The sequence below is a fragment of the Protomyctophum bolini genome, assembly GCF_963924005.1.
Source record: "Protomyctophum bolini genome assembly, chromosome: 11".
Classification (NCBI taxonomy): domain Eukaryota; kingdom Metazoa; phylum Chordata; class Actinopteri; order Myctophiformes; family Myctophidae; genus Protomyctophum; species Protomyctophum bolini.
The window spans coordinates 12083452-12108111 of NC_137872.1; the positions used below are offsets into that span (position 1 = coordinate 12083452).

General features: G+C 43.6%; 2 protein-coding genes across 9 annotated transcripts in view; both read left to right on the forward strand.

Moving 5' to 3' along the window:
- Positions 1-8791, forward strand: part of sun1b (Sad1 and UNC84 domain containing 1b) — a 40611-nt gene extending 31820 nt beyond the window's left edge. For all 8 annotated transcript variants that reach the window (XM_080775805.1, XM_080775802.1, XM_080775803.1 and 5 more), the window contains 8 exons: positions 2269-2360; positions 2678-2822; positions 3219-3593; positions 3715-3799; positions 4530-4645; positions 5124-5291; positions 5411-5503; positions 6161-8791. In XM_080775805.1, the coding sequence (XP_080631931.1) occupies positions 2269-2360; positions 2678-2822; positions 3219-3593; positions 3715-3799; positions 4530-4645; positions 5124-5291; positions 5411-5503; positions 6161-6277 (1191 nt within the window). In that variant the 3' untranslated portion in view covers positions 6278-8791. The remainder of the gene's footprint in view (positions 1-2268; positions 2361-2677; positions 2823-3218; positions 3594-3714; positions 3800-4529; positions 4646-5123; positions 5292-5410; positions 5504-6160) is intronic.
- Positions 8792-9374: 583 nt separating this feature from the next.
- Positions 9375-24660, forward strand: part of iqck (IQ motif containing K) — a gene marked incomplete at its 3' end in the record, with an annotated part of 20323 nt that continues 5037 nt past the window's right edge. The window contains exons 1-8 of the mRNA XM_080775010.1: positions 9375-9478; positions 9562-9692; positions 10867-11023; positions 12129-12226; positions 13052-13104; positions 13321-13398; positions 14293-14381; positions 23249-23359. Coding sequence (XP_080631136.1) covers positions 9403-9478; positions 9562-9692; positions 10867-11023; positions 12129-12226; positions 13052-13104; positions 13321-13398; positions 14293-14381; positions 23249-23359 — 793 coding nt within the window. The 5' untranslated portion in view covers positions 9375-9402. The remainder of the gene's footprint in view (positions 9479-9561; positions 9693-10866; positions 11024-12128; positions 12227-13051; positions 13105-13320; positions 13399-14292; positions 14382-23248; positions 23360-24660) is intronic.

A 24660-nucleotide genomic window follows, 5' to 3' on the forward strand; every position in this document is an offset into this window, starting at 1 on the left:
GCCCTTAACAGTCAGTATAATTTAACTGGCATATGCTAGTCGTCCGGAGCTATTCCTTTCCCATGGTTGCCCTTACTCTGTTCTCTTAACCTTCCACATTAAACTCATAGATGGCAGACGCATGCGATTGCATGATTATATGGGCACATTTGACATTTCCTAATAGACTCAACCAGTCAATCCGGTTCACTTTCCCTTGAAATTCAAACTCCCTTTCTGTGGAAGTTCTTGACATCCGACTTCCCAGTAACTGACATTGATGTCATCATACATCACCAGGTCACTTAATGAACTAGTTCATTTCCCAACTAGTGGTCGATAAAAAAACATACTAAATGCATGGCCAGGGACCACATGCAATACCTTCACGGACCACCAGTGGTCCACGGACCACCAGTTGAAAACCTCTGCGTTAAACAGGGCTTCCTCTACTAACTGCTTTCAAATATTTGGTTATTCTATGAAATGTATTTTTTAATTGAGATATTTTCATATTTTATCCATATTTCTGTCATAATAGAATTATGCTTTTAACAAGCAAAATATCAGGCGCCGATCACCCAGGGCTGCCTCGAGCACCCATGAGAGACCTCTATTTTAATGATATTTAGAAGCAGAGTACAGAGGTGCTGACCACGGGAGACAAACTTTAAAATAGAAAGGGGAGGTTGCACAGCTGCCAAAAATACTTTTTATTGTTACCAACGTTTAGACAAACAAGTTCGCCTTCAGGGTATGAAGAAGGCAACTTGCTTGTCTAAACGTTGGTAACAATAAATAAAAAATTGGCATCGGGACTACGAGCTGTGCGACCTCGCCTTTCTATTTTAATGATATTTAGTGTGTTTTTAGATATTTTGGTCATGGCGCCATGTTCATGTCCAAGATTTGTCATGAAAATGTGGTCTCACTTCCTTCCTGGACCAAGTCCCACCTCCATGAAACCTCCATAGGGTGTACATTTCAAATTGTGCTATTGTTATCTACTACAAATGCTATTAACATTGAGTGACTGCAGTTTCTTCCACCGGTGAAATGTATTTTTTAAGGGGAATTGGTCAGCTTCGTTCAGACCGGCTCTGACTTGCTGGAGTATATTGATTTTACCTACTTTTGCGCTACTTTTGCGCTGCGCACTGGGAGCAGGAGCAGGTGTATATGATTTGAATATTATTTTCAACATTTTAAATGGCTTTCATATATTAATATGTTTTGTTTTAAACTGAGATTTGGCCTTGTATATGAAATGTGGTCAGTTTTGGCTATTGTCTGGGGCTTAATTTAAATTAATTAATTTTCAACTATTCGAATAAACTATTTTACAAAGGTCGTGTACATGTCAGTGATATTAACCGCTGGGAACATCCCTATCTGTAACTTCCCACGAGACAGTACATGCTCCAGGGCAGAGGTCAGGCCCCGAAGTGCGGTTGAGGGAAAGTGATTCTGGCATACTTTATTTTAGTATTTTGATTACGGTGTTTGCAACAGATTTAAGCTACTACTGTATGCTTCCATTTACAAATGTGTACTGTACATAATGTGCTTTATTTAAATTTTGAAATTGCACTATAAATCAACTGTGGGGGCCCCACAAAAATAATTCCTGTAAAATGGGGTGCTGGTATAAAACACTTGAGAATCTCTGCTCTAGGGCATACACACCTATACCTACGAATAACAGGGTTATTATTTACTGCTCAGGCATGCAGGTTCTCGAACGTAAAAGGCCTTTGATGGAGGATGATTGCATGTTTCTTTTAAAATCCAGCCATGTTTCTAACCACTTTTAACTATGCATACCGCTACCACGACGTTGCCGTTAATTAAAAGGTTGTGGTCACGCAAATGAGACTGAGGTTTATGTTGATGTGCCGAAACATAACACGCTGCTGATCACTGTCAGTAAGCTGAATGGTTATGTAGCTCTGGGTGTGTTTCCACACTAATGCTGATTGCCTGACTTGCTTGTCTCACGTATTTATGGACCTGTGTTTATGTGCTTGTTTCATACTTGCCCTGATGAAGACTCGTTTAAGTCGAAACATGTTGAGTCGAAACAGGCGTTTTAAACTTTAATAAAGTAACGTGATTTTATAGCCGCCCTCTTTTTTCTTTTTAACTTTTTTGGGTGCTCGGATTGCCCCTCTTTCTTGTGCTATATAGTCGCTTTGATCCTTGAAGCACCATTCGTACCTTTTTTACTTTTTGCACCTCCACTGAGCACCTAGTTGATTTATTTTTTCGCTTAATGGTTATGTGTTTCAGGAGATGCGGCAGAAGCAGCAACAGTATAAACTGGAGAAAGAGGAGAAAGAAAAAGAGGCAGCCATTCCAACACCAGCTCCAGCGCCTGTCAGGTATACAAGGCTTTAATTAATGGGTTCATCATAACTTTATTCTCCGTTATACTTGTTATATTTTTTGTTTAGTTTGTTTACACTGTTGCCAGAGGCAAATCCATCTAGAATACTGTGTGTGTGTGTGTGTGTGTGTGTGTGTGTGTTGTATGAATGCCGTTTGTATGCATGTGTGTCAGCTCAAAATCATCAAATCATTGTGATATGTGTGGATTCGTTCACAGACTGCACACAGGGACAGGAGCATTGTCTTGTTTCTTGAAAGCTGACTTCAAGGGGTAAATGTGGTCTGCAAATAACCTTCTCTTTCCCCATAGTGTGGGTGTGAAGCAGGAAGAGCATGATGCTTTGCTAGCGGAGGTGCAGAGGCTTGAAGCGGAGCTGGGCAGGATTAGACAGGACCTCCAGGGCGTTATGGGATGCAAGGGAAAGTGTGACCAACTGGACACACTCCAGGAGACGGTAAGTAACACAGGCGCTCTGTCGCAAATTTGGCAGGGAAGGCATTCAGCATTTTTTAGGAAATCACAAAGAGTTGGAAGCATCTGATGCATCCTAGTTGGGTTTTTCGGAGTCAGTTTGGCTGTTGCCTGAGAAGTTATTACTACAGAAACATGGTGCTACTTTTCTAGGTTTTGTCAAGTCATGGAATCTTTTCAAATCAAACTTTATTTATATAGCACATTTTAAACAACGATTACGTAATAAGAAACATTCCTAACTACGTCCTAAGGTGATGAGGAACACAGATAAGAGGTTTACTCTTAAGCAGTGTTGGGAGACTATTTTATAAAGACTACAACACAGCATGAACATAATACTATATACATTCATCTTTCCAAATTCATCTTTTCACAGATATCATCCCAAGTATCAGCCCAGGTGTCCTCCCAGGTGTCCTCCCAGGTGCGTAAGGAGTTGCAGGCTCTGTTCTTTGGCAGTGGGCAGGCCGGAGAGGAGCAGGGAGAGCTGCCCGAGGCACTGGTCCTCTGGTTGTCCCAGCGGTACGTGAGCGGAGCGGACCTGCAGGCCTCGCTGGCCTCCCTGGAGCTGAGCATTCTGAGGAACGTGTCCCAGCAGTTGGAGATGAGCAAAGTTCAGACTCTGGCCGAGGCACAAGTTCAGACTCTGGCCGAGGCACAGGTCCGTGCACAGGCCCACGCCGACACAATCACCCAAACTGTGTCCACCAGCGTCCAGCACACTGCCACCGCAGAGGGACTGTCTGAAGAGGTACTGGGCCTCGCCGTACTGCTGTTGTCCACGGCAATCATTAAACAATCTATAAATCGTGTGTGTTGACAACTTGACATGTCTACGAGCTCCTAATGTGACTCCTCTGTCTCTCACCTAGCAAGTGCAAGTGATTGTCCAGAACGCCTTGAAACTCTACTCCCAGGATCGGACAGGCCTGGTAGACTATGCCCTTGAGTCTGGAGGTAAGAATAATGTCTCTCTTCAAATGAGTTTTCAGCCACAAGCCACAATACTCTCAATGCAAGAAATTAGATAGCTGCGCAGCGCATAGCCAGGATCCGCCGGGAGAATCTAGACGCAGCTGCGTGACATGAGACTAATTCATTAGAGCGACAGAGAGATAGAGGAGTGTTTGTACGTGTGTGCGTCAATTTAACAAAAGTTAGATCAGGAATCAGCAGAGAGTGATCAACGTTTGGACTCGGTCCCAGACTTCTTTTTCTCCCTGGAAATAAAAACATCTGGGTTTCCGAGGCTACACACCACATAACCCGGCTATGCATGCTAATATTATTTACTGTAATGGACCATATAGGCATTAGCTGTGTCAGGTGATATTAGACTTTTAGAGCTCAAAGTTCAGGTTCTATAGTTAAGCCAGTGTGATGACTCACGTGACCAGTACCACTGTATGCTTCATAAAATGCAAAGATGAAAGCAATGGAGACCGTTTAATGTTGTTACAGATACAGTACATAGCAAAATCCATAACTCTTAAGAGTTATGAACGCTTACAGGTTAAATTGGTATTGGTACATTGATTTAACTCTGAGGATTTGTTGATTTATTTAAGGCAATATTGTTATATATTTATAGTGCCAGTGTTGATGTTCCCTGTCTTTAATCTCTGTGTTGTGTAGTTTCAAACCTGGCCCTGCCCTGTGGTTACCCGACTGTCTGTTGTTTTCCCAGGTGGCAGCATCCTGAGCACCCGCTGCTCAGAGACCTATGAAACCAAGACGGCTTTGATGAGTCTGTTTGGGCTTCCCCTGTGGTACTTCTCCCAGTCACCACGCGTTGTCATCCAGGTGAGGCTCACTGGTGTCCCACGTAATCCCGGGAAACAACCTGGGAACCTGCACACCGGTCAGATACCCAAAAGGGAGAAATACCTCACAATAACTTGGTATTGTTAGTCCTTTAAACACTGACTTAGCTTAGCTAACAGTGAACTAGCATTATAAATAGCCAGCCAATTCCCACCTCTAACCACTGTGATTCGCTGAGATGTGTGGACGGAGTGCTTGTTTTGTTTAATGTGTGTGTGTGTGTGTGTGTGTGTGTGTGTGTGTGTGTGTGTGTGTGTTCTCTTATTTATTTCTTATTGGAGATACCCAAGAGGCAATGGAACTCTACATTTTCTATCACCTTCTGGAAGGGATTCATATGTCAGGCTCTCAGATTTTGTTGTGTGACCGAATGATGAAAACCTGTGACTTCCATAAATCCACATGCCTGTGTCAAAACGTACTCATATGTCCTCCCTCACCCTCTTCACCCTGACAGCCTGACGTGTATCCAGGTAACTGCTGGGCGTTCAAGGGGTCCCAGGGCTACCTGGTGATTAGGCTGTCCCTGAGGATCCGCCCCACTGCTTTCTGCCTGGAGCACATTCCCAAGACGCTGTCACCGACCGGCAACATCACCAGTGCCCCGCGCAACTTTACCGTCTTTGTAAGAGACATTCCAGCACACAATTAAGGCCCATTGTGTATTGTTTAAGCCGGTACTGTGCATTTGTGAGGCTGTAGTAGTGATATAGTTTTTTGTATTTTATTTTTTCACATGCACAGGGTCTAGACGACGAGTACCAAGAGGAAGGGAAGCTGTTGGGTCAATATATCTACCAGGAGGATGGGGATTCAATGCAGTCCTTCCCTGTTACGGTAACTAAATCGCTTGTCCAGCTACTCTTTAAGCAAACATAAATCCACCAGACGTATGTTATTTGGGAATAACGTTTGTGTATTTTTTTTATATTTTTGCTAAAGTTAGCTGACACTGAACTGAAAAACGCTGTGTGTCCCCGTCAAAAGTTTTATTGTGAAAAGGGTCCATTGCAGGAGAGCAGACACATGGGATTGTTTGATGCCATATTTACTCTGTTCCAATAGGGCTGCGGTGATAATGACTTTAAATCAAAATCACAATTTTTCAAATGCTTGCCTCGGTTACTGTTAATGAATGAATGATTATTTATTTAGTGAAAATAGCACATCTATAAGTCCGCGTCGCGATGCTTGTAGTGATCTATTTTCAGTTATTTCTGTACACCATCATTGTACAGCTTATAATTACACTTGAGGTATATAAGAAATGTATATACAAAAGAAAATCATATAAAGAAAAACCTGCTTCTCGATTATTCGATTCGCTAGACTGGTTATTGGTTCTTTAAATGTCCGTTTTGATATATTTTCAGCCCATCCCCTATGCTTCAAAGATGTTTGTTGACTGATTAAATGTCGTATAATGTCGGAGTACAGTGTGATATTTGAAGCACTCGCCAGCATACAGCCCTGAGTGTGTCCTCTCTTTCTCAGGAGCAAAACGACAGGGCGTTCCAGATCATTGAAGTGCGGGTGCTGTCTAATTGGGGTCACCCAGAGTACACCTGCCTCTATCGTTTCCGAGTCCACGGAGAACCACGGCCTCAGTGAAGCAGCTCCGTCTAGAACACTCTCATACAGTACATATCACACTATCTGTACATATAGCTCTGTCTGGACTAATGGAAGGGGAATGGGGGGAAAATGCAGCGACGTCCTTACACGGAAGACTTGGACATGAAAAAGAAATGGAGTTGTGGATTTTTTTGAATGGAATGTGGCCAGAGAGAATCATGTTTGTGTTTTTTTGTTTTTTTTTGTACATGGTACCGAGTGGAATGTGGAACAGACTGTTTCGGAATGTCAGGGATCGCGGAGGAGGATTATGATGATGGAGGAAGCTTAAAAAAGCCCCAGTCCCTCTCCTTAAACCGCCTCTTGCACTGAATTGCTCTTCCAGGGGGGCGTCAGGCCCCCAGTGGGTGCAGCTGACAAATCCTTAACCCCTCTTGGCACCTATATACCACTTGGATGTGAGTTTGGAACATTGGACTGAGAGGACAACCGACTCGTCTCTCTCATTTACTCATACCATCCGATCATGGTTTGCATTTTTTAATCGCGTGTATTTAATTTAGACTCCTGTTGCGAGTCTATCAGACTTTCAGGATCAAAGCCACAGTACATGATCTTGCCTGTGAAGCTGTTGTCCAGGCAACGGCTTCCCTTGTGTTTGTCGAATTTCCCAAAGTGACTTGACTGCTGCTGCTGTTGTTTGGGCAGTCTGCAGGACCAGAAAACACGGCAACAGCTAAAGCCCGATTTCATACTTCAGTCCTTTGCCCGGAGTCGCTTAACGACAATAGCCGACCCACAAGCTCGCAACGCAGCGCAATGCGTTGTGAGCTTGTAGATCTGCTATTGTCGGTACGTGACACCACACGCAACAAAGTGTAAAATCAAGCCGAAGGATTGCTACCGTTCCCTGGATTCTAACCCATCATGTCTCATAGCACACAAGGCATCATGCACCCACCCACAGCCCGCCTACGCTGTTCTGGAACTGAACACATCGCATATGGACAGGCTTTGAATGTGTTTTCCGGTTGGGGGGGGAGGGTGGGGCTCTCATTTTAGCAACACTGCTAAGCTACACTAAAACCACTGACACGAAGCGCACCTGTCCAGAGTTGGCGTTAACAAGTCCAGTATACAGTATATACGTTTAGAAACGTAGGCAAACTTTGTGAGCGGTTATATAGATGGACTCCTAAGATTACATTTAGCCAGAGGCGTATGTACCTTTTACACACTACGGATGTGTAAACTCTTTCCTGCATGTGCCAGTTTGACATGTGAAAGCCCACGATCCATGTGTGCTCCATAGCACAATGGTGTCTATTGCCGACAAGATCAGCTCTTGTCAGCAGGCGGCTCTGTCTTACTACGGAGTACATTAGGCTACCGAATGGACTTTTCGTACACTCTCAGAGTTAACCCATTTAGACCTAAAACCAATCCTGCAAATGCCTTCTAAATCCTAACCTAAGTTTTCTGAAAAACTTAAATGACCTATTTTTATTTTTTAATGAATCATGTTGCTATATATCGTTGTCGGGTAGAAACCTTGTATGTCCAAAACTCTTCCTTTTTATTATTATTTTTATAAACTAATAAAAATAGTGAACAGAGGCGTTCCCAGCTTGAAACTTATAACAACATATTGGTGTAACACATCTAAATGGGTTAAATATACACTCGAGGAGTTTTTACGGCGTAGATTTGGGGTATCACTGGGTGTCCGTGGCCTAATGCATGTCAAACTGGTGGTCCTTGAAATGAAATCGTTGAGAATCATTGAATTAGGCTTTAGGCCTGGATCATCTCATCAGTGAAAGGTCAAAGTCTACAGCCAGCCCTGTAGATGCTGTAATTTTTAGATTGTCCTACGTCGTTCTGAAATGATGTGGGACGGCTTCTGTCCCTGTTCCTCTGCAGTCGTAAACGTCCTCGTCACTAGGACTCCCTCTGTTGTTCACACACACCCTGAAGGAATGTAATCTGTATATTTCATTGTTGATAGTTGGTCCTTTTTGATATTTGCTTCTATCAGTGTTGCTTTACAAAAAGGGTACATCCCGCCATTTGTTATCGTTTTTATTATATATTACTACCACCGTTCACTATGATTAATATTATTACTCATTGTATGCGTATTGGTTTTTGTTTTGTTGTATTTTTGTTTTTGGAGGCGGGATGAGAACATCAAAGGATGCACTGTAAAGACTTACTAAAGAGGTTTGTTGCACAAGTCTAAATCATTTGTGGTTTTAAAAATAAAGGTCTAGTTAACGATTTTGTTTGCAGAGACAAAGTAAAAAATGGAATGTAAAAAATATTTTGATCATGGTTGTATTTATTAATAGGACAATTAGTTACCACAATACAGGACTTGGTGCAATGTATATTTTGTCAAATGCTATTCAGTGCGTTTTGGAACCATCTTTGGACAGTAATTTGTATTATTTTATTTTGTCTTTAGATAAATTGTTATTTTTGTTCTGCTGTCATGAGATGGCTTAACTGCTTTGGAAATTATTCCAATAAAGAATTTAATTTTGAGAATTTAGATGAATGTCATATTTTCATAAAACTCTTCTGCCCTTTTTTATTTGAAGCCTTAATTGTTGGAATAACATCTGGCAGAGAGTCAAACAAGTGTCTTATATTTTATTCTAGTTAAAATAGTGGCAGCCGCACTTGATTTATAAAGCATTCCATTTGGGTGTAACCAAACTCCCTTAATTGTGAACACTGATATGCATTGTTTTCATCTTTAAGGCCCTAAATCATATCTTATGAAGAACTGTCTATTTCAAACACAGCATAGTGACTTTATGGCAGAAACTGTCACAATTCCACTCCCCTCCTATCTAAGTATTAAAACGGTTGATATTCATTGTGCGTTCATCTTTAAGGCTCTAAATCCCTATGAAGCTCTGTCTATTTCAAACAGCATGTTTTTACCTGGGAGTGACCCATCTGGTTTTTACCTGGGAGTGATCTCCCACCCACCAACCTATCTAATTATTTGATGTGTGTTCATCTTTAAGGTGTTATCTGTGACTGTGATATCTGGCTGGTGAGTGAACCAACAGCGACCTCTTCTGGTCATATTGCTCTCTGCTCTTCTAGCAAACCGTTGAATGTTGTCTTCCTGGGTAAGCAGTGCGTCCATGGCAACTTCAATTGAGCTGAAAATGGCAAAGATCATCGGCGCTAAGAAATCCTTGTGGCAAGAAGTGTGTGAAGGTAAGGCGAACAACTTATATTACCATAAATAAAACGGCTGAACATTGTGATAATGCTATTGCTGCTATCCTATCACTTTGAAGAGTATGAAGCCGAACAGCCAAGTCCTCCTCCAGACGATTCATGGACAGACTGTGGTTCTGTGAGCACTCAGGTTTCGCAGTACAGTGCCAGCAAACACACCCCAGTTTTCTATGGACTGACTACAGCTAAGGTAGGTTTATTATTGCATGATTACCGGTATACACAGTAAAACCTCAGTGTTCATGTAACTCTGAGATGGTTGGCTCTCAGAGACAGTAATTGATATCTTTATTGATCATTAAATAAAAACATGTCACATGTAACATACGTCAGACAAACCATAATCAAAAAGATTGCTGTAATTATCACAGAAGTCTATGGAGCGTCCATCTTGGTAATGGGCCCTGTTTACCATGGGAAGCACCCTATGATCCGAAGGAGCATTGGTCCGAGGTGCGCTGGGGGTCGGGAGAGGGTGGGTGGTTAGGTTTAGGTGTCTGCCCCGGGGGAGGTTAGGGTTAAGGTGAGGGTTTGAGGTAGGTTGTCGATCGGACCAATGGACCGTCGGCATATTGACGGACCTGTTTACCGCTATAGCATTAGCAACCACAAGCAAATCGCATAATAATACGTTTAGATGGCTTTCATAATGAATAATAAACTAATACCTCGTCAAAAGTCGTCCTTGGCAGTCTGAGTTGTTGGGGGGTGTCCCCCCAGGTATGGCACTTGGCCTTGGGGACCTCCAGGAGATTGGCTTCACTGGATCTGAGGGAAGCAGATTATAGAGTGTATGCGCATGCATGAAGTCAGTGGCAAAGTGAGTTTAAGGTCGTTTAATGTTGTTTAATGCAATCAGATAGGACTTTTCCGTTTGGTTGTATGGGCTGTCAAGGCCAGAAAGTAGTTTTTTTTGGCACTCAGTAGGCGAATTCCCGCATAACTTCCGGCCGGGTATGATGATGATGATGATGATGTCACACGCATACTCTCTATTCATTGAGTGCCTCGTAGGTTGTGTAATGGATTCTTTGTTTGATGGGGTGAAATCCAGTGAAATCCTCATGTGATGGTGTTTGATGAGGAGCCAGTGAAATCCTCATGTGATGGTCATTGGTCTCATCAGGTTTGTTTGATGGGGAGCCAGTGAAATCCTCATGTGATGGTCATTGGTCATGTGATGTTTGATGGGGAGCCAGTGAAATCCTCATGTGATGGTCATTGATCTCATCAGATTTGTTTGATGGGGAGCCAGTGAAATCCTCATGTGATGGTGTTTGATGGGGAGCCAGTGAAATCCTCATGTGATGGTGTTTGATGGGGAGCCAGTGAAATCCTCATGTGATGGTCATTTGTCTCATCAGGTCTTTGTGGATGATAACCCCTTGGAGAGCTTTGACCCTCTGCTTTGCCACCCTGCTCTGGCTGGCCACTCCATCTTGGAAAAACGCCCACCTACAGCAAGTCACAATCGCCCCCCTGTGGCGGCAGACATCATGACCCCACCACAACTCCAGGAACGTAAGTTTAATTACATCACCAAGGCTCTGTTGGATAGGCTACTTAACCTCAGCTGTGTATAAAAATGTTAAGAGATAACAAACATGAAAATGTTAATTTAACCACCAACACTGGCTTCACTATTTGGACATCGTCATCATAAGCACGTCATCATAAGCAAACATTTTCAGAATAATCCAAAATAGCCGATCTCTAAGCTCGCAACGTGTTGAGTCTGTAGATCGGCTGTTTTACTATTCCTTGTGTGATGACCAATGTATAACAATGGTTTCTTACTCTGCGTCCTAATAAATAATAATAGAGTGTGTGCAGCAGCACTCATATCATGGCCAAGGTGGCCAAGGTGCGGGCCCTGGGGGGCATGGTAATTTACAATTTAGGCATTTAGTAGACGCTCTTAATCCAGAGCGATTTACAGTAAGCAAGAACAACACAAGGCAATACATCAAATGCATAGAAATAGTCATCAAGGGTAATAAGTAGGCCTGGGCCATGGCTCAATGGTCCAGGCACCTTGGCTGTTAATCCAATCTGGTAGTGTGCCGCGGGTTCGACTCCCGATCCCGACGGCCTTTACTGCATGTCTTCCCCCCATCTCTCTCCCCATTCCCCATAGTCAGCCTACTGTCTGTCCCTCCATAAAAAATATAAAATAAAGGCGAAAGCCACAAAAAAAACATAAAAAAAGGATAATAAGTAAGCTAATAACCAACATCCGTATAACCGTTGAATATCTGTACAATGAGACTATACAGTAAGAACACTTCTAGAATGCTATGTCTGCATAATATTCTATCTAAATTACACGTGGATACATGAGCACACATGTAAAAACAAGAATGGTGACATACTGTAGTCATAATTACCGCTGCGTTATTATATCTGCAGGATTGTGGGTGAAGTAACTACTAGTGGCAGTAGTGGGTTGTTGCAACTTGCTGGCTGCAATGCAATGCTATCCCATTGGCTGAGAGGTCGGCTAGAGGCAAAAAGTGTCTGGTTGCCTAGAGATGCCAATCTCAGAAATCTCAGCCAATCAGAAAGATAGGTGACTACGGCAGCCAATTAATTGATAAGTTGCCACGTGTCTGTGTGTGCATTTTAGGTCCGATCACCAGGTATTTGGAGGAGAGTGTGTTTCCAGTGTTGCTGCCTGGGTTGGAAGCCATGTTGAAAGAGGCTGAGCTACAGCAGTGTTTCCAGGTCAGTACTGTCCCCTGTACACATATAGTATACTATGACCTGTCCAACTAACTGTTCCCTGACTGTGCACATGACCGGTCCAACTAACTGTTCCCTGACTGTGCACATGACCTGTCCAACTAACTGTTCCCTGACTGTGCACATGACTTGTCCAACAAACTGTTCCCTGACTGGGCACATGACCTGTCCAACTAACTGTTCCCTGACTGTGCACATGACTTGTCCAACAAACTGTTCCCTGACTGGGCACATGACCTGTCCAACAAACTGTTCCCTGACTGTGCACATGACCGGTCCAACTAACTGTTCCCTGACTGTGCACATGACCGGTCCAACTAACTGTTCCCTGACTGTGCACATGACCTGTCCAACTAACTGTTCCCTGACTGTGCACATGACTTGTCCAACAAACTGTTCCCTGACTGGGCACATGACCTGTCCAACAAACTGTTCCCTGACTGTGCACATGACCTGTTCAACTACGTAACTGTTCCCTGTGCACATGACCTGTTCAACTAACTGTTCCCTGACTGTGCACATGATCTGTCCAATTAACTAACTGACTGACCCACTGTGTTGCTGCAGAATAAAACACTCTTATTGTTTTGTATTACATTCAGATTATAATGCCTACTAATTGTTGGACATTTATCTGTTTGTTGTCTAGTCAATCACTTTTACTATTAGTAAAAGTAAGTAAAAAAAGAGAACAGTATACAGTAATCACAGTTAATCTCAGTTAACGCTGTAATTTGTACACTGAAGACTGTATTGAATAGTTGCATATGACAGTGCTTTGAATACTTTCCTTCTGGTTTCACTCAGAGGAGAAGAACAGCATTCAATCCATGTGATTTCCTTACCGAGTGGTTGTACAAGTAAGTCCTGCACTTCTTTTAAATCACCAATGTACCCGCGTGGGCCGATATCTGCTTATTGCTAAATCATTGTTTGAAATATGAAATTATTCATCCATGGAAGAAAACGTTATATTCCAGTTATATTCGTAATTTAACATTTTTCACAACCCAATATTGGAATCAATATCTGATCCAAAAACCTCTATTGTTGTGTTGTCTTTATTCATCCCATAGCCACAGCTCCCACAGGAAAGGGCAGAGCCCTGTGGAACTCCAGGACATCCCTTTTGTCAAGCACTGGCTCACTATACAGTAAGTGACAAGAATATGTATAGTATAGTATGTACAGTATGTCAGACAGACAGACAGACAGACAGATAGACAGACACACACGCTATTGACCATTGTGGCAGTTCACCCTGCCACTGAGACTGAAGATAACCAACAGAGTTTGAATTAGCAGAAAATGAGTTTAGTTTGACATTATTTATTGTGCATTTGTTGATTGATAATTGATTGTTGACTTCATTGAAGGGAGCTACTACTGTGGGGTATGGGGAACATGCCAACAGTGGGAGGGTTTGTTTAGAGAACTCTTTAATCATATTATGTGACACTAAAATATGTTATGAATTGTGATGTCTCTGGACATTGGGAATGCACTGGTATACTGGTATGATTGTGGAATCAATTGCACTGGTATGATTGTGGAATGAATCCAGGGTTGGTTTGGTCCATGGGAGGGGCCTAGCCTTTATAAGGAGCACCTGCCACTGCCCGGGCGATCAATGTAGGATTGCACAGGGTGCAGAGCAGACCTAGATAGAGCCAATCTGGCCAGTGGGCTGTATATACTTCTTTTTTTGTATGCTGTTTGTTGGAACGACTCTTTCATGTGAACTCTGCAAGGTGAATAAAAAAACATATTGATTGTTCATCAAAAGACTTGTTTTCAGTACCTTTCACTATTTTTGAGCTGGTTCAGTGCCTTTTTTGGGCCCACACTACCTTCACACTAGGACAAAGTGTGACAACCATATTCAAATGCCCACCAAGTACTCGGCAAGATATGATGTGAATATGGTCAGTGCCGCATGAGTTGGTTGACACTGGCTTGTTCCCTAAACTGCAGCTGTATTTTATGTCCTTATGAAGTCACGTATCGTCCATCTCTCTGGTCACATGTCTCTCCTTGTCTCTCCACAGTCCCAGGCCTCCCATCCCTCTATCTCTGTTACTGACAGAGGAGGAGGCTGCTCTTCTTATCCAGGCGTTCTGGAGGGGATACAAGGTAGGCTGGACATGGTCAATAACAAGAGTCAGACACTGGGTACAGATTTTGGTCATTAAAAAAAAAAAAAAAAGGAGCTGTTGCAGATCAGCTATTTTCAGTATTTGTGAAGGTCATAGGTCAGTGAAAACGATGATTAATCCTTTCCAATTCTTTGGGAGAATGACGCTAAAACATTATAACGACCTGTTTTCAGTTCACATAATTATACAATTTAGTCGGTCAAACTGTCCAGAATCTACTCATCCGATATGGAGTGTTACATTATGTGCAGGGGCTGACAGTTCACAGTACAATCAGTGATGCACGTTCAGTGTTGGCCAACAGTGACGTCTCTGTAACAGGCTCACTGCATAATCCCTGTTGGGTTGGAAAAGCTCTTTTTTCTCCCCCACTTGGCATGCATTTTAATTTGATGCTTTTTTTTATGTCATCAGTAATGCTGAGCTTAATTCCTTCCTGAGTGGGTGTTATGGAATGAAGCACTCTGTACTGTGATATAAGTATTATGTATACTGTACACGCACACACACACACACACACACACACACGCACACGCACACGCACACGCACACGCACACACACACACGTGACACACCCCAACAGGGGCTATATCATTGGCCTTTCCCACAGGCACACTTACAACAGATGCACCAAACCAAAATGTAGGGAAGGGTGTGGTGTTTTATCACAGAACAAATGTTTGTTGAATGTTTTCTATTCTCTATCATCTCCTATCCACCCTCCTCGAGGAAAATGTGCAGATCACACAAAGCCTCTTGCTGTGTAAGCTACTGAGCAAAGAACGCCTGCTGGAGCCACATGAAGGATGATGTTCCTTTCAACTGATCTGAAAAATTAAATAGTGTAGTATACAGTATGTGAGCTTAGTCTTCCAACAGGGGGCAACATTTCATCTTCATATAGGAGAATAGTGTAGAGGCAAAACGGTCCCAGCGTCTACCACGAGAGAGCAGTGTTGAGCCAGCTGTTTGGCTTCCCCACAGTGTTTACTCTGGACTGAGGTTCACAACATGATGACAACCATGGTGGCATCACAGCCTCACAACACTGGGGATTTGGGGGTGGGGGGGGATGGTGACTGGGAGGCTGCGGTTTCATAAACCTCAGAGTATGTTTGTACTATTTTTGGATGGACGGGTCGGGTGGATATAGAAGCATAGGTTAATGGAAGGGAAGCGGAAATGAATTGAGTGTAGAGAGAGAGAGAGAGAGGAGGCTTGGATTTTTAGGATGCAAGAGAAATACCACCTCATACTAACTGTTTGAGTGTCGAGGTAGAGGTGACTCTCTAGGGAGGGAGAGAAATACCGCCTTAACTCTGTTTGAATGCACTGTAGCTGTAGGGGTGACTCTACAGAGAGGGAGAGACATTGGGGAGGTTATGTATTCATCTGGGGCTCAGGAACACGGTCAGAGACCAGGGTTGAGGATCACTGATGCAGGGTACAGCCTGCATCAGTGGCCCGTCGTCATAAGAGGGTAGGCTGAAGGATATTTTGGATAGGGACTGAGTCACTGGGCTGTGTGTCACTGCTGCTCTGTTCTGTGCTGGCTGTAAACGCACACCGTAACAGTAACATCCCGCTGAGCCCAGGACAACAGACCCAGCAAAGACACAACTCTAGTCACACACACAGTCACACACACACACACACACACACACACACACACACACACACACACACACACACACACACACACACACACACACACACACACACACACACACACACACACACAGTCACACACACACAAACACACACTGCTCCCATTTCTCTCTCTGGTATGTATACGTAAACGTGTGGCTGTTTGTGACTCAACAGCTTGTGGATTGTGCGTTTACATCAATAAATGTTTTCCTCAGTCTGTTCCTACTCTCTCACCTCCTACTGTCAATCCATCCATCACACGCTCCCCATGTTCTCTTCTGTTAGCATTTTTATTTTTTTATTTTTACTGTTTCCTCTCTCCATCTCTCTCTTGTTCCGTCTCTGTTGTTATGTAACCTGCCTGACGCAGCGCCGACTGCAGTGTGTGTGTGTGTGTGTGTGTGTGTGTGTGTGTGTGTGTGTGTGTGTGTGTGTGTGTGTGTGTGTGTGTGTGTGTGTGTGTGTGTGTGTGTGTGTGTGTGTGTGTGTGTGTGTGTGTGTGTGTGTGTGTGTGTGTGTGTGTGTGTGTGTGTGTGTGTGTGTGTGTGTGTGTGTGCGAGAGAGAGAGAGAGTATAAGATAAATCGAGACCAAGAGGGATCAGAGGGAGGGAGTGTTTTGTAGCAAGGGGCTGTTTTTCTCCATGCCTCATTCAGCTCTGTCAGTGCAATGTGTTGTGGGCTAAAGATGAGCCAAAATGGAAACACAGGCTGCACCCGAGTCCACATCGCTGACCCAGACAACACTATTGTCTACTGCCTCACTATCATAGCAGAGAGAGAGACACACACACACACACTAGATACTAGATCTAAACATATTACATAATCTCCTTTACACTCCTTATCCTAGTTATAATCCATACACACGCACACACAGCACTGATCTCGAATCTCGATGCAACCATTCAGACTATTCTAGTCCAGTTGTGCTGAGGTATGGTAGTGCTGTAGCAGTGTAATAAATAGGGCATCCAATTAAGATATCGATGGGAGTTTTTAGACTTGCTGCTGGGAAGAGAGTGGGAGGCTTAGATTGAACTACAAACCCTGGTGCGCTTATTTTAACATTTTCTAAGCCTAAATCTTTTTAAATTTCTAACTCGTAAATGTGAGTTGTGAGATCTGCAGTTCTTCTGCCTACACATAAACCATGTATTAGAGAATAGGGGAAGGGAATCAACATCACGTGATTCCTTGTTTGACCCGGCAAAAACCTGGATGTGTTATTGTGTGGTTATTGGCATAAACGTGGAAAGTTTCGAATATTGTGCGGTCCGGTTTTCATTTTGCACAAGATTGGTGGTTGTTGCAATTACCTCCACTATAATAGTTCGCCATATTATGTTGCGCTATGCTGAAATAAACTCATAAAATATAACGACGTGTATGTTCCGTAATGCATTTCCAAAGGTAAGCTGTGTGTGTTGTTTACCCCATGAAGGATGGAATGGCGGATTCAGCCATGCCCCGAAATACCTGTACTGTATGTGTGTCTCAAAGATTAGGGATGCTAGGGTGCATATCTAACGAGGTTGCAAACAATTTATAGTTTTGCAGTTTGTTAGACAGCAGGGACTCTGGAAGACAAAGGTAGACGGTGAATCTCCAGTCTAGATGAGACTGGAGTGATGTGTTCACTTACCTTTCACCAGACGTTTTAAGTAGTCATGTAAAAAATGCATTGCAGTAGTGCTACTTGAGATGAAAGCTTGAATTTGTTTTTGGAGTGGTAGTTCTTTGGCAATATTAGATGAAATGATGCTATTTTGGACACTTTGTATGGGACGTCAAACTCAAATCAGAGTCTAAAATAACAACTAGGCTTGTTACCTCTGGTTTGATTTGTTACTTACTTGTTTTTTGTTTTCTTCTTCCTTTGAGTTTGAGCCCTTTGGGGCCAACTAATACGATTTTTGTCTTCCTCATTTAATTTGAGAAAGTTATTAGTCATCCATTTATTGTAACTACATCACCTAGTGGAAGCATTTAGTTAGAACAGTAAAGGCCCCAAAACATAATACTTTATGAGCATCGGCACTAAGTCTTACTAACTACAGTTATCTTAGTCAGGGCAAGTATCTTGCTTCGAAAGAGGAGGTTTGATAATATGGATCTGTAATTGCGTAGAACTCTAAATTAGACTTCTCCAGAAGATATATATATATATAATATATTCATGATGTTGTTGTTTGAAATACTATTGAAGAGCTTCTTAACGAGTAAAATTGGATCAAGACGGTGTGGAACATTTGCTCATAGCTACAACCCTGCAAAGTTTGAGATGCTGGTGAATTTTCTAATTGTTTCCTGTAGATGTACAGTATGGTCCGGAAGAAGACCAAGTGGGGAAGAAAGACATAGAAAATCTGTCTTGAGAGTTTACAGTAGGTCATAGTGCTGAAAATCTAGAAATAATTTATTGTTATTGGTGAAGCATGCATTCGTAAAGATTGCTATTTCCATTTGGCCGAAGGAAACATACATACAGTGTACTGTAGACCATCGGTGCACTAGACTAGTTTGGCTTCGTTCAGAAACTGCACACATTAACAATCGATAGCTAAACACTAAACAGTGGACTTATCTTATCTTATAGTTATCTTATCATAGTTTTTCAGAGTGGAGTCTCACAAGTCCTACCATGTCTGAGGAGGGATACTGGTACATTGTGTTGAGAGTATTCTCCAGCCTGTACAGAAGACAGAGAATTAAGGATTCAGACAGAGTTTATCAACATTCATTTGCCAGGAAATTTGACCCATTTCTGTACTATCCTGCCAACCGAGCCATATAAAATACAAGAGCATGTGAAAGTGCCCACACAATCTTTTACACACACGCGCGCGCCAACACACACACATACACACACACACACACACACACACACACATGTGTGCACAGAGAGCGAGCAGGGGAACTGGGTCTGTGATTCCAGCTGAATGGTCTTGGGAATGCCCTAGTTGGTCCCCTTTGTTGGCCGTGGTGTGATCTGAGATGATTTGACCACTGTACAGTCAGTGATGGACCATGTGCAGTGGCACCGATGTTGATGTAGCACAGACTCTCAGGAGTCAGGACATACAGTGGCCCAGGGCATTACTTAGATGTAGCACAGACTCTCAGGAGTCAGGACATGCAGTGGCCCAGGGCGTTACTTAGCCCTAATATCCCCTACCCATACCCCGATTCCTGGATTTGATATATTGCAGAGGACTGAGGCCTACACATGCAGGATAGCCATATAATATCCACTGCTACAGTATATGCCCATGCTCCTGAGAAGATCCACCCTATAAAGCAGAATGGATTTGTGCTATTACACCGTTGTACTGTTAAAGCAATATCTACAAACATACACACTGATGTCCCTACGCTGGAAATCACGTGTAGCATCATGACTTGTTTGAGATACTGCATCCAAATCTTTGTTTTCTTTTTAACCATATAGAACGCTATAGCATCCCTATTCTGTTCATGTCATAAAAGGCAAATATTCGGTGAACATAGGCCAGCACCAAAATAGCCAATTGGTCCAACACTTTGGATCTGCAAGCACATCACAATGTGTTCATGGGCTGTTTTGGTGTAGAGGTAAAAAGGAAAGGGCCAGTATACAATTTACAATTTAGCAGTTGTTCCTAATCCTGAGCAATGTACAGTAAGCCAGATAAACACAAGGTAATAGTAATACACAGTGATGTAATGGTGATTTTTCTTTCGGTGGTACGGCATTTTAATGACGTCACGTGCATGCAGTGACGTAGACTCTGTGGGGGGGGGGGGGGGGCGGCGGGGCTCGAGCCCCCATGAGGAATTAGACATGAATATATTCGCTTTAAACACGCTCTGTTTATAATCTAAACACTGACACGTTTATAAAGTGTTACAAATAAGTGTTTAGAACCTAAACCGCTTGGGTTTAGTGTGAAACGGAAAAAATAAAGACGTCCGGCATAAAAGGGACATAGACATAATATCTGGGTGGGGCATAATTTCCAACTTGCATCATTCCAAGTAGGCCAGTGCCCAACGGGCATCGCCGTAGAGGCCCCACGGGCACCTCTCTAGTTATTATCAAAGATGACTACAAACAGGTGAAGACTATAGCAAAACAACTACACTCTGCTCTCATAAGCACACAGGCGTGCGCGCACACATACAAACACACACACACACACACACATGAACCCGCACTCCCTGTGCTAGACTGTGCTCTCAGTCAGACAAAAGAAAAACGAAACTTCGCCCCCGCTAACTACCTGAGCTAATAGACATGCTTAAAAATGCTGGACGCTAATGTTTTTGTTATTTCTTTCTCCACTGTTATCCTTTTTGGACTGGAGGGGGGGGGGGGGGGATGGCATGTTAATGGCATCATGGTTTTTTGATGGTACGGTTGGTTTGATCCCTGGGTCATGGAGCGGTTTCCAAATGTAAATGCAGTAAGGAATATCAGATATCATTGATGGCGATAAAAATGCAAACAGGGACATAGGGTGACGTTTCTGCCTGACACGGACAAAATGCACATGCAGAAGGAAAAATGCACAAGGGGGAAAAGGCAACACACACACAAACGCACACATTTCGCAACCTTCATTTCCATCTCTATTGTATCTCCCGTCTGCACAAAGGCTGTTGCAGTGTTCCGACACCCGCTAAATTATCTATTGTGGCCCTGATCCAATAGCCTTATCCTCCCTACTCTTTAAAATACTGAGTGTTCATTTGACTCTGAGGGGGTTCAAACGGAATCAAATGGACCCATAAGGGTCCATTTGATTCGTTTGTCCATTTGATTCAGGACTTTAATGTGTACCACAGCCCCCTTTCAACAGGCTGCGCGTTATATAACGGCCCCACTTTTAGGCATAACACTAAACACTAGCGACAGTAAAGGCTAGCGCTGCTACCACAAAAGGAGGGACTGGGGGATGAAAAATAAGTTGGAGGCGAGCGGAGAGAATTAAGGAGGCGGAGGGGGGGGGAGGGGGGGGGGGGGGGGGGGGAGAGAGAACAGGAGAAGGAGGGGGTGAGAGGTGCAGAAGAATGGAGACCTGGAAAGGGAAGGAGGCAGGCGATGGGTCCTAGGGAAGGAAAGGAAGGAGAAGGCACACCTCCGCTTTGAGGGAGGACAATTTAAGATGAGAGGAACGAGAGAGAGTATTGTTGTTCTGCATGTATTCTATTCTATTCATTCACAACCTCTAGCCAACAGTGGCCCAACCCTTTCTCTCTCTCTCTCTCTCTCTCTCTCTCTCTCTCTCACACACACACACACGCACATGCACACACACACACACACACACACACACACACACACACACACACACACTTTATGTCCACACAGGGAAAGTACAAATATTTTAGGTGCAGTAAAGGTTACATTCACAAACTCATGCATACCTGTATGTCCTCATGATACAACACGCATATCACTCAGCACTCCCATGGGCACAAGTAGCGGCGGCTTCGCCATATATGGCAACAGAGACGGCACAATACTTTGCCAGCATTTCTGCTTCGTCTTTGGGCATTCCAAGTTGTCAAAACCCTCCACCAACCAGTCCGTGGACTGTGGGTATATGTCCTATACAGGCTGGGTCACCAGAGAGAACACAGTTCTTGGCCTTGCACTGCTGTTAAAGCAAGCAGTGACGGTTAACAACTGTCATTGTTCCCATGGGCTTGGAAGTCCATCCATTTCTATTCCGACAGCAGACGGACATACCACTAGAAGGCCGCCGGGGCTATTGCCTCACTTCCCAGTAGCTGTTCACAGGAGGGACCGTCAAGTATAGCGTTGGCTGTTGGTAGATTCCACCGGGGGATAGTGCCTTCTTGTACAGTATGCAAGCTATAGTCCACAGAGGTTGCACTGTACCTACTACATTGACTACCGGTATGTAATGGTAATGGTTGTAAACGTTACATCTGTCCTCTGTGGTACCTTTTCTGACACCTCCCGCTTAAAACCCCAAAAGCCAGAAGGATGGTGAGGCCGTGCTTTCACGGTCTGTACTCATACTGAAAGTCTATCAGGCGGGCTATTCTGCTCCACGGGAGGTTTCTGCCCTCCCTGAGCCCGTCTTAGGACACCTGCGTTACCGTTTGACAGGTGTACACCTGTAAGTACACACACACACACACACACACACACACACACACACACACACACCACACACACACAGAGGTAGGGCAGTCGATGGAAAGAGAGCAGGGCTTTCTTCCAAGAAACTAGAAAACAACAGAAACAACCCAGTGACTGGACAGATATAAAGTATTCAGACAGAGTTTATGAACATTCATCTGCCAGGAAATTTGACCCATTTATGTAGGCCTACTACCCTGCCAACTGAGCCATATAAAATACAAGAGCATGTGAAAGTGCTCACATGCACTTTTACACACGCACACGCACACACACACACAAACACACACACACACACACACACACACACACACACACACATGCGTGATTAAGCAATCTCCAGCCAGGTGTGGTATGTAGGTTTGTGCCCCATCTGCTCTACACAATAAACTCTACCCACAGTAAAATCCTCAGTCTTAATGTATCCATTTGTAACTCTAAAAGTGTACAAATATGGAACCAAATGGACCCGTAAACCTTGCGGGTCCATTTGGTTCCATATACGTCACAGATTGCGTGACTGTGTGTGCTCTTTGCCGCAGTGGGATTTGGACCACTGTTAATTAATTAGGACAGCAATTTAAAGGCAATACTGTTGACTATTGATTGACCTGCTGCACGATTACAGTATCGATGAATGTTTATTGGCATTTACTGTATGCACATCATGTGCTGCAGCTCGGGCACATGTAACATTGCCGCATATGCTGAATGGCTGCTATGTGTATAAGGTGATGTACATTGCTAGTCATAATAGTATTGTTAATTTGTCAGATAAGGCCATATAAATCCATATGTGTCATTGTCTGTCAAAATCTACAAGAATGCATGTGCTTTAACTACCGTGTTCAAACAGTGAAATATTGAATATGATGCCTTTTCAGATGTTCCAGCTAATGTGTTGTTGATGACGACAGTAGACAAGTCACCATTGTAGAAGTGGGACGCACGTTCAACCGTGTTCTGCCTTACCATTCAGTCCTATAGAGCGCCGAAGTCCTGACGTCACTCGCTCATCCCCACGTTCGTGCACGTGTGTTATGCAGGTCAGAGGTCGGATGTGCAAGAGTTGCGGCAGTGGCAGAGAGAGCTGAGAGAGGAGAACCGGGACATTAGCGAGAAGGACCAGGAGTTCTGGGCTCAACAAGATAGCAGAGGTACACACACACACACACACACACACACACACATGCTGGGGCCTCTTCCCATGGTTCACAAGTAGCTCCTGATACTGACAGGAATTCAGATTTTTGAGCGGTGCACACCGCTCCAATGACTGGCCTTGTGTGTCCCTATGTATGTATGTATGTATGTCTGTTTGGAGTAGGAACAGCTGCAATACCTATAACTTCAAGTAGCGCTGTTGAGCTTCACACTGTGCTCTATAACTATTACAATAGTACTGTACAGAACAGAAATGTACAGTACAGAACTGTACAGTGAGTACAGTACAGTTCAGTGGTGCTTACCGAACGGTCTATTATAGTTGCACCGCTCAGTTCACATGGGTGCAGCATCACATTTTCAAGGTAGGACCCATAACATGAATAACATAATACATATACAGTAGAAACATACAGCACGCAGATTCAGACACAGATAGTATAGGCTACATACTGTATATACACACAGATGACAGATATCTTGCTCATCCTCTTCCACCCACCTCACCAACCACCCCCGTCAGCTGTTAAACAACAGAGGAAAGAAGGGCACAGCGCAAATACATCAGTGTATATCACGTATTATGTCATTGCTGGTCAGTTTAGAAGCATAAACAAGGTGAGTCAAGATGTGAATGTACTGTAGGGACGTCCTAAAGCGACTGAAGGATGAAATAGATCTAAGAGATGGAGGAAGATTATTTCAATCGGATTGGACTTTGTAGCAGAAAGACCTCCGTCCAACCGCATTAGAGCTTTTTGGTATTTTAAACTAAGGATATTGTAGATGTCAGTCTCTAAGTGGATATGACGAAGTAGACTGGGCCAAATACAGCTGCTTTAAGTAAGAAGGGCACCTAAAGGATGACAATCATGACAGTATAGGCAGCAGCCGCGGCACACACACATGTACTGTATATATACACACACATGTACTATATACACACACATGGAACATGCATTCAACTAATACCCATGCCTGTGTGTGCAAAGAGCACACACACACACACACACACACACACACACATCCCCATACAGCTGCAGCATCAGTGTATTCATTCCACCCAGCAGGGCTTTGAAGTGAAGGGCTCTAGATGAGGATGCAGAGAGCCGACAGAGAGAGAGAGAATGAGAAGATGGCAAGTGAAGAAGAGAAAGGATATGTCTTCAGGGCTCAGGGTCTCTTATCGCAGATGTGTGTGTGTGTGTCGCGTGCGCTGTGCTCGCACGTGTGGGAGAGAGAGAGAGACGGATGGGGGGCAGTGGGCATATCTGAAGCAAAAGAGATGAAGGCC